The sequence below is a fragment of the Thunnus thynnus genome, chromosome 13 (assembly GCF_963924715.1).
Source record: "Thunnus thynnus chromosome 13, fThuThy2.1, whole genome shotgun sequence".
In the NCBI taxonomy this organism is placed as follows: Eukaryota; Metazoa; Chordata; class Actinopteri; order Scombriformes; family Scombridae; genus Thunnus; species Thunnus thynnus.
Window position 1 is genome coordinate 18,880,133 of NC_089529.1, and position 9,839 is coordinate 18,889,971.

Sequence of the window (9,839 nt, forward strand, 5' to 3'; positions counted from 1 at the left end):
GTCCACGTAGGAGGTATATATTTTTGAGGTACAACTTATGAGAGTAAAACAGTTTAAAATACCTATAAACACTTGCATTTAACTGTCTCATGACCCCACAGCAACAGAAAACACTATTATACTGGCACCAAATTAGCATTTTTGTCTCCCATTCAATGATTAAAACAGACAACATGTTAAGTGATAACATTTATTTTGAGGAACAGAATGCTGAATGCATTTTAACAAGATTCTTGAATAAAACTTTTCTTGAATGAAACATGAAGTGGGTCAGTGGGTCTGCACTGATGGGTAAAGTGAATCCATGTGCATTTCAAGACTGAACAAGAGATTGTCTTTTTACCTGTCCAGACCAGCATCAATTCCCAAAGTAGTCTACACAGGAGCAAATTTATTTATTAATGTTGAAAAAGACCAGATCTGATATGAGGGTTTAACTTCAGGCCAAATTGCTTGTATGGGATAAACTGTTAAAAAATATATATAATTACCTTTATACAAAATACCTTTTGTATATCTAGACATTATCAAAATGCTGTGCCCCCCTTTCATAAACATATTTGGCAACATTAAACATCAGCTGTACAAAGAACGATGTAAATGAATCTAGTCAAACCATCACTAAATGCCTCGGCTGTTCACCAAATGAGGATTTCCTTTCTCACACCGGTCTTGATGATCCACTGTTAATGTCCTCCATTATTACATTCTCTACGGGCAAATACATATAACTCAAACAAATAATTATAAACCCCACAACCACTGTCTCTCTTTCCCTCTTTCCACACTGATTGACTCATCATTTGATGTTCCTGTAAATTATCTCATCTCAAGAAAAATCTCATCTAAACATAATTAAAACAAAAGAGAAAAGTTTCACACATTGTATCAGTCTAAGGGGAGTATAAGGGTTTCCCATTTAGACTAAAGCTGAAAAAAAAAACAAAACCTCAGTTTTGGAATTATGGTTGAGTGAAGAGTCTCTTGGTGTGTCTCCAATGCTTTCATCCTCTATGTGTCTATGTGTGTGTGCAAGCATCTTGTTTAGATCTTGAAATTCACTTAAATATCCCCCATGAAGCTTGCTTAAAAGAAAAGTTAGCTGTGTCATAATTTTGACATGTGACATAAAGTTAGCTATACTTTAAGATACTATTTAACAAGCAGGATACTTTAATATGACAAAGAAGGGCAAATACAAGATCTTCTTTCACCTAATTTGCCGGTTAACTGGTAGCAAACATGTTTTAATGTAACAAACGAGCTTGGTCAGTGGCTCAGTTATCAGCTCTTGATCATTATAAACCTGTGAGATGCCAAAACCCATCATGATGTGGATGTCCAATCAGGAAAGAAAGTAGTTCTCTAATTGATGCATTTTTTTTAAATTAAAAGTACAGTCCTATGACACTGTCATATTTTAAAGGTTTGAAAGACAATAGCCACTAATGATCATCAATACATAGTTGTGCAAGTATGTGGCTTCGATGCTCAATAACCACAAGAGTGGGCTTGTTTTTTTTTGGTGTTTTTTTTTTAGAAAATATATATCACAATACCAAACTGAAATCATTTCAAATCACAGCTGAATTTCTCTGAGATAAAAGCTCAAACTTTCCTTTAGACTACATTCACGCCTGAATATTTCTATATACTTATGACGTCTGTCATATGTTAAGTAAATATAAACAATTTACACCCAGGCATTGAATGTTTTATACCCAAGTTGCCGGATCATATTCAAAACACAAACGATGACACCATGGTAGTGGCACTGCTGTGCTACTGCAGGCGTAGTGAGAGTCACAGGTGAAGTGATGGTTAGGTGAGATAAAGTGCATTCAGATGGAAAATACAGCAGTGAGGTACTGCACTAGTATCAGTCCTCTTCATCACTCCAGAAGGCATCTTCTTCGTCAAGATCCACACCATGAAAGAGTCTGCAACGGATAAGAAAAGACACATTCAAACATGTTTACTGTGTACAACAAAAGAAAGAAGAGAAGAAAAGAAAGAAAGAAAGAAAGAAATGGTGACTAAACTAAGAGAAATAATCACTCACTGGTTGTAACAAGGTGAATGTGGGTTGTTAAAGTGACTGTAAGGGTTGACTTTGCTGAGAAGGCCCAGACACAGCCAACAGAAGTATTGTCTACATGAGGTACAGGTCATCTTGTTGCAGCCGTCCACTTTCTAGAGAGATGGAGAGAGGACGTTGGCAGGAGAGGACTCAGTTAGCATCAATAGTAACAGATAATCTGAGACTGGACAAGGAATCATCAGGGACAGCAAAGAAATATAATATATAATACATGATATACATAATAGTCTGTACATTTGAAACGGAAAGGCTTTTGGGACTGTTAAGAGACGTTTCTACAAACACAGGTTACAGTTAATCTATCGTCTGTGTACAATGTTAAGAATGAGAATAAATGTGCTGTTTGTTTCATATTCAAAACTGTCAGCACTGACGAACAAAGTCTGTGCTACTGTGCTGTTACCAGCAGGGGGAGCCCACCTGTATATTAGTGCCACAGCGTGGGCAGCATTTGCAGTTCTCATTGAGCCAGTCTCTGCTAAAGGACTCTTCCACTGCTTTCTGGATCACCCTCTTCCCAAAGCGCTGCTCCATGAACTTTTTGCCCTCATTAGTGGCTGACAGGTACTCATCTTTGAGGTTACGCAATTCATCTGTGGCACAAGACAAAAAAAAAAAACAGGGAAACTCTTTTTTACCTGAAGACTCAAGGTTGGGATTGATAAAATGTCATCCAGTAACGATTAATTCACCCTCTCTTGTAATATTTTTTACCCTTCTAGCACATATTATTATTATGCTGACTAGTATTACTCATAATGTCTTGACTCCATAAATAACTGAACACACATCACAAGTGTACAGTTAGTTATTAGTTCACATAGACATGCAGCAGACCGAGAGAGGAGGATGAACTGAAAGATAATTTGATAGTTTAGAATTACACATTTTTCTCCATTAAAACAAAAAACACAAGGGGGAAAAACTGAAATTAATTAAATACACACTCACTACTAATTCTCTTCAAAGACATTAACACATCCCTGTCATTCTGAAGAAAGTATTTGATACTTAATAGGCCAACCTGTTGCTACAAAGCTTCAAAAGTGCAAATATTTTAATCAACATGTTATGTAGAAACTGAATGTGTTTCAACATGGTAAGAGATAAAAAACAACTTTAAATTCCTATAGAGCAACTTATGAAATAAGGCTTTTACCTGACATTAAATTACGTCAATAACACGTACAAAAGAACTCTTCCCTTCTTACCCTTATAAACAAAATGTAGGTGTAGGTGTAATTTCAGCGACATTACCTGCATTGATTCTACAGTTGGAGAGACCGTGATAGCCCAGCTTGCACAGTGTGCAAAAGGCATACTGGCAGGCCGAGCAAATGCCCATGGTTGTGTCTGGCTCCACCATAACAGCGGTGCCGCAGGACTGGCGGGGACAGTAGACCACGTCGGCCATGAGGTCCAGACTGGACTGGAGCAGCAAACGGTCATAACGTGCAAACAGCTCTTCATCCACCAGCTGCTTTACCTGATAGATGAAAGCAGACAGGAGGAGGAGCTGTTTTATTAAAAGTGATAGGGGGTTGGGGAAACTTTTAAAATACAATTAGAAGGGGAATTTTATTAAAACATGAAATAGCACTTTGTAAAGTGTGAGGTAAATGCCTGTTTTGGATCACATTACAATTGACCAACTATAGATAAACACAAACATACTGTATCACTTTCTCACCTGCGAAGGTGTGGCTAAGGAGGTACATTTGGGCTCAGGGCAATTAAGGCACTGAACGTTGCCGTCCCGTATTTGGATCTGGAAGTATTCAGTCATGCAGGCCTTGCAGTAGACATGCTGGCACTCCTTAAAGCAGAGGCAGTTGGAGCCCAGTTTTTCTACAAAGCAGATGCCGCAGCAGAACACCTTGCAGTCAAACACTCTCTGGCGCTGCGTCTCGTCAAAGTCCAGGAGCTGAGGTAGGAGGTCGGCGCGCGGGTCCATCAACAGAACGGCCCGCGGGTCCAGTTGAGAAGACGATGGCAACTGTTGTTCACACTTTTCCTTCTTCACTTCTCTTTTCTTCTCTTCGGCTTTTTCAGAATGACTCCCGCCCTGGGTCAGAGCTTAACAAAATTGTAAAACATTATTTATTACCCCTTGAAAAAACACCAAAATGTACTTTTAATAAGTTAATTTTTTTTTACAAAACTCAAATAGTAGAGCACCAGTTGACACAATTACTGCAATTCCAGTCACCAAATATCTGTGCTCCTAACAAATAATTTAGCAAAATACACATTTAGGAAAAATAACCCAGTGGGAGGAAAAATACTTGTCATGGGGGATTCTAGTTAGCATTTATCATATAAAGCACTTGTTTGAGACACCAGCAACTGTTTTATAACAATTAAGGATGGATAAATGTTAAAGACATACTATGCAGAATTTTTCTAAAAATCAATGTATAGACTCACAAAAAAATAATCCCTCTCAATCATCACTTATACCTACTAGAAGTGTGTGGCAGTGTATCTACAGAGACCCTGCCCTCTGCCTGTATTTTCTTATTATTTTGCTGTGTTCAGGACCTTTCTGGGTGTCAACCTTTGGGCAGTGGGTGTGTAGCCCTCAGCCAATAACAGCACACAGGGTGTGAGGTCGGTACTCTATAAAAACGTAGCGACCAGGTTACATTGCTGTCTCTGTCTCTCTCCTCTCTGTCTGTGTCATGGATGTATAAAGATAACAGGTCTGTGTGTCTGTTTGACCGAGGGCAGGGCTGAGCCACACACACACACACACGGAGAGCAGGGAGGCCACAGCGGACAGGATGAAATGTGCACTGCAATCACACCAATTCCGGCAATGCGGTACTGTCCAGCAGGGTTGTGCAGAGGTGTGGGTGTGTTTATTTGTGCTTTAGAACGTAGCCACCGTGAAACGATCAGAAAATAACGTTTTATTTATTTGATTCACTGCTTTGTTCTCGCTACCGCCACTCCCTCTCTTCATTCACTCTCTAGCTCGCTCAACCACCTCTGCTGTCTCTCTCTCTCTCTCTCTCTCTCTCTCGCTCATGCTCTGGTATTTAGCCGGAGAGGAGGAGACAACTCTGAATGTTGTGTTTACAAACAGCAACCGACAAAACCTGCATAGTATACCTTTAATTGCTGGTACTGTACACGTTCAATCTACAGTGTCAGCCGAAGACAAGAATAGCAGAGCAGCATATTTGTACTTGTACTGACCTAGTTCTTCTTTCACTTTCACTCTAAATGAAAGGAAATTACAAAATATTACCTACTTTTTGTAGATAAATAAACAATTTGGTGGCATGACTGTCACAGAGGTATGAGGGAGAGTTATCTTAGCTAATCCAGATGCATCCGCACAAGCAAAACAAAACTGTTACAATCACAAACATTACCTGTGGCTGCATGGTCGGCTTTCCTGCGCTCAGCACCCGCTTTACCTCCTGTCCTTGTGACTTCAAGAGGAGACTGGATGCCCAGAAAGTCCAGAGCCTCCTCTTTGAGAAACTGGATCCATGTGAAAAGAATCACATAGCCTTGGTTCTCTTCCCACAGCTCATCCAGGCGTCTGCAAAGAGAGCTCATCTGAGGAGGTAAAAAGATAAAGGAGAAGGAACAGGTATTGAGAGTGACTGCCCAGAAACTTTCTTTTGAGTGATACCATTTTACAGAAGGACAGTAATTCCTTTACAGCTACTTAGTTGACACTCAGTTTGATTAATTTGCCAAACATTGCCGACATATGCAGATTTTTGGATAGTGATGTAGTGAAGAATCTTATTGGCCAGCATGAGTCTTACCTGTGCTCTCGTTATCCATTTAGAGCTGAGAGTGAAGATTGGTGAGGATGTGGATGGATAGTCCGCAGGAATCTCAAAGTTGAGCACCAAAGGAGGTAAGAAGCAGACATTGTATTCAGTCTGTGTCTCTCCTGCAATAGACAGAGAATATTTTATTATAATCCTTATTAGAGTGCATCTAACAAATATGTCTTAATAGTATTTAGAGCTGCAACGATTAATCAATTAGTTGCCTCTAAAATGTAAATTTTTTCTGGTTTCTTTAGTCCTCTATGATAGTAAACTTATGATAGTGCACTTTTGACCATTTTCTGACATTTTATAGACCAAACAACTAATCAATGAATCAAGAAAATAATCGACAGCCCTAATAGTATTATGAGAGAAGAAGAGTGTAACTTTATCAAGAAAATATGAATTAACATTGGCATCTATAGGACAGACATTATATGAAAAGTGCCTACAATGCTTGCAAATGAGTTGTACACCTTGCTCTTCTTCCTTTACACAGTTTCACTAACAGCTGTACCTTTAACAACAACTTTAAAGTCGGAGGGGAGCTCCAGACAGAGCTGGATCTCTCCTCCCTGTGCCGACTCCGCCCGGTGGAACTCCTCTTCATCATAGATACTTGCTAAAGCAAGCAGCTCATCCTCCTGGGCTTCCCTGTCCTCAGACATTTACATTCCTGCAACAACAGTAACATGTGGGACATAAATTCATCATTATGAAAGTCAACAAAAAAAGAATAAAGAGTAGTAGCGACACATCAATGTAGCAAAGGTGAAGAATGCCAGATATCACACAGTCAGAGAGAGGTCCAACTAATCACCTTTATCACTACTATCAATACGAAAACACATATATAATATATTATATAAGGTTTCCGCAGTCTGAGTTAGTCATATCAAGTGGATATCTACCACATTTACAGTCTTTTTAGCATCAAATTCCCTCTTTGTGTTTCCCCAGACAGTGTTTCCCTGTTGAGCTGCAGTGGAAGTATAGTACCAAAAAGAGGGACTTGAACCCTAAAAAGACTATAACGTTGAAAGATATCTAATTGATTTGACTCATTTGGACAGTTGAAGCCTCATATTAGCTTCAGATAAACTTTTAAATATATTTTTGTACAGAAGGAGGTTTGTGGATTATGTCCCCATCACTTACATTGTGAGTACATTATCAAGGGATCTTCTTAAGGCAAGTATGAAGAGCAGGAATGACTGTAGCAAGAAAAACCTGTTTCAATGTTCATTTGGCCTCCTGACTGTTGTTTTAAGACAGGCTTGAAAAATTGTGAAACCTATTCTTTAACTGTTATCCTCTTAAGTCAATGGCGTTACATTAATGGAGCAAAATATTACTAAATCTAACGTAACTTTGTGACATAACGTCAGCTTGCCTTAGCTAACGTTAGGCTACACAGTGGCTCCAATGTTAGCATGCTAGCTAGCAAAAGTTAACTTTATCTATATTAGACGTGGTCGTCATTTATTGATAATTTAACAGTCACTCGTGTTGACGGAGCCAACTGGCAAACTTCACGTCAGGAGACAGATGGCAACTAGCATTAGGGAAAAGCATCAAAGCTAGCTAGCTAGCTATGTTAACGCTAGCTGATGTAAACAGTGACTATGGCTACAGTCGGAGGTCGGCCCTGCTGTAACTTTTCATCTGTGGCGGCAACAAAACAACGTCAGTTTTTCTGTACTACTGAGCACAGCCACAGTTATCCACTACACGTGTGGTAACACCGTTATTATGTGAAAATAACGTGTTTCTTACCTTGTGCAAGCCAAGTGCTACTGACCCCTGCCTTCTGACGAGTTCATGACTGTGGCAACTGTGTGTGTGTGTGTGTGTGTGTGTGTGTGTGTGTGTGTGTGTATGTGTGTGTGTGTGTGTGCGTGCGTGTGTGTGTGTGTTCGCGCATGCGTCACAGCGCCGCCTACAGGCTGGTTAGTGTCCTGCAGGTTACTTTTGTATTTATTTCCTTACACAAAACACAGTACCAGTCAACAGTTTGGACACACTTTCTTATTCAAGTGTGTCCAGACTTTTGACTGGCATTGTGTATTTTTCATTATTGACATATAGAAATAATCACAAGTTTTTCTACCACAAAATGGTTTGTAGAAGAAAAGTAAAAAAAAAAACCTTGAGCTAGGGGGAGTTACAGATCACACTAAGATTAAGGATAGGTTCACAATTTTTCAAGTCTGTCAGCTGGCCATATGAACACTGAAAGAGATTTTTCTTGTTGTAATCATTCATACTGGCTATTAAAAGATCCCCCTTCAAATGCGCTTTAATGTAAGTGATGGGGGCCAAAATCAACCAATCACAGAGTCATTTTGTGCAAAAGTACATTTAAAGGTTTATCTGAATTGTATATGAGGCATCAGCAGTCTGAGTTAGTCATATCAAGTGGATATTTGCCATATTTAATTTCTTTTAGCATCAAATTCCCTCTTTGTGTTTCCTCAAGGATCCTCTGATGGTCAGTATGAACAGGAGGAATGATTATGGCAAGAAAAAACTATTTCAATGTTTATTTGGGCACCTTACTGTTGTTTTAAGACAGACTTGAAAAATTGTGAACCTGTCCTTTAAACAAAACGAACAGGTAATAGTTTTTTCAGCCTTTGGATTAGAGGAAAATCAAATCAAATCAATGTATAGTTTGACCTTTTTTGTTAGGCTTTTTCCTGTAAATTTGTTTTAATGAATATGAAATGTAGCCAGTAAAGTTAAAAGATTAGTAATATAGAGATGAGAAAAGAGTTATCTTCAAGTATGCCAAACAGTATGTTTCCAAAATAATAAAATATGTTCATCAATATGGCTGTTGATAAAGATACACAAGAGTCTCACAACAGGGCAGTACCAAAATAAGTGAACCACAGTCTCAGGGGAACTACAACAAAATGTACAACTGATATCAATATATTTTCTGATTTATAAAAAATATATATATCTTAGCTGGGTAAAATCTATGAATACCTTTGAAAGAAACTTGATTGTGTGATTGCAGCAATCATACAATCTTATTGTGCATATTTCATCCTATTTTATCTTCACCACACTATATACTATATTTGAATAACCCTGAACAAAGCTTATCTATTTGTTTTTGGATATTTTCTACAGTTTTTCTGTAATTGGTTATCAAATCTTTATAGTTGTGGTCTAATATACATAAACTCATATCTCTCAATGCATCATTAAATTGCAACCAAATTTGGCAATGCAGAACAGACAGGGATGCTGAACAAGTCTATAGCATTTGATACAATTTCTCCATTAGGTGGCGCTACAACATTTAAAAAATTGCTGCTGGGGCAGCAACTTGCAGCTGGCAGCAGCAGCTGGCAGTAGCAGCTGGCAGTCTAATCAGCCAGCAGCAATCACAGGCATTTTCCTCAGGAAATGCACATTCCAGTTTTGTTAGTTATCGGATACCGATTTGGTAAAAGACCTTTTTCCATGTCAGATTATTCACAAAGTGATTCCAGTATCCTTCATTCAAACATCAATGGTCCAAGCAACACATTGTATGTATTTATTTGAAATATATATTTTGTGTCTGCATACTTATTTTCTATTTTGTTTACATTATAAGTGAAACTGATTGACCATTTTGCTTGTAAAATAACAATTTTCATTTGACTTGATAATCATTTTACAAAATTAATAAGTCCAAGTTGCTCTCATTATGTTATTAATAGGTATAATAGAAATGTCTTTTACACATCTTGTTAATGAAGTAGGGCAGCCATTGAGGAATATTTTGATAATTTGTCATTTAATTCGCTAAATGAAATTGCAAATATTCATATCAGTCATGCTTGAACCAGTCAATTTTGGGCTTTTTTTTTTTCTTGAAATATGACTTAATGATCATCAGAATTGTTTCCAAATACTTTTCTGTCCATTGATTGATATGTCAA

At 38.2% G+C, this 9,839-nt stretch overlaps 1 protein-coding gene across 2 annotated transcripts; it reads right to left on the reverse strand.

Annotated features, from left to right (window-relative positions):
- Positions 1 to 176: 176 nt before the first annotated feature.
- Positions 177 to 7,789, reverse strand: rnf14 (ring finger protein 14). Of its 2 annotated transcripts, XM_067608490.1 has the most exons (10): positions 7,675 to 7,730; positions 7,057 to 7,112; positions 6,416 to 6,574; positions 5,887 to 6,017; positions 5,482 to 5,671; positions 3,792 to 4,177; positions 3,359 to 3,587; positions 2,522 to 2,694; positions 2,063 to 2,193; positions 177 to 1,940 (listed from the first exon to the last, which is right to left on the reverse strand). In XM_067608490.1, exons 3-10 carry the CDS (start codon positions 6,564 to 6,566, stop codon positions 1,880 to 1,882), a joined length of 1,452 nt encoding a protein of 483 aa, XP_067464591.1. In that variant the 5' UTR covers positions 6,567 to 6,574; positions 7,057 to 7,112; positions 7,675 to 7,730; the 3' UTR covers positions 177 to 1,879. The 2 variants fall into 2 exon arrangements, with proteins under 2 accessions (XP_067464591.1, XP_067464590.1); XM_067608489.1 differs by lacking the exon at positions 7,057 to 7,112 and having other exon boundaries at positions 7,675 to 7,789.
- Positions 7,790 to 9,839: the final 2,050 nt, after the last annotated feature.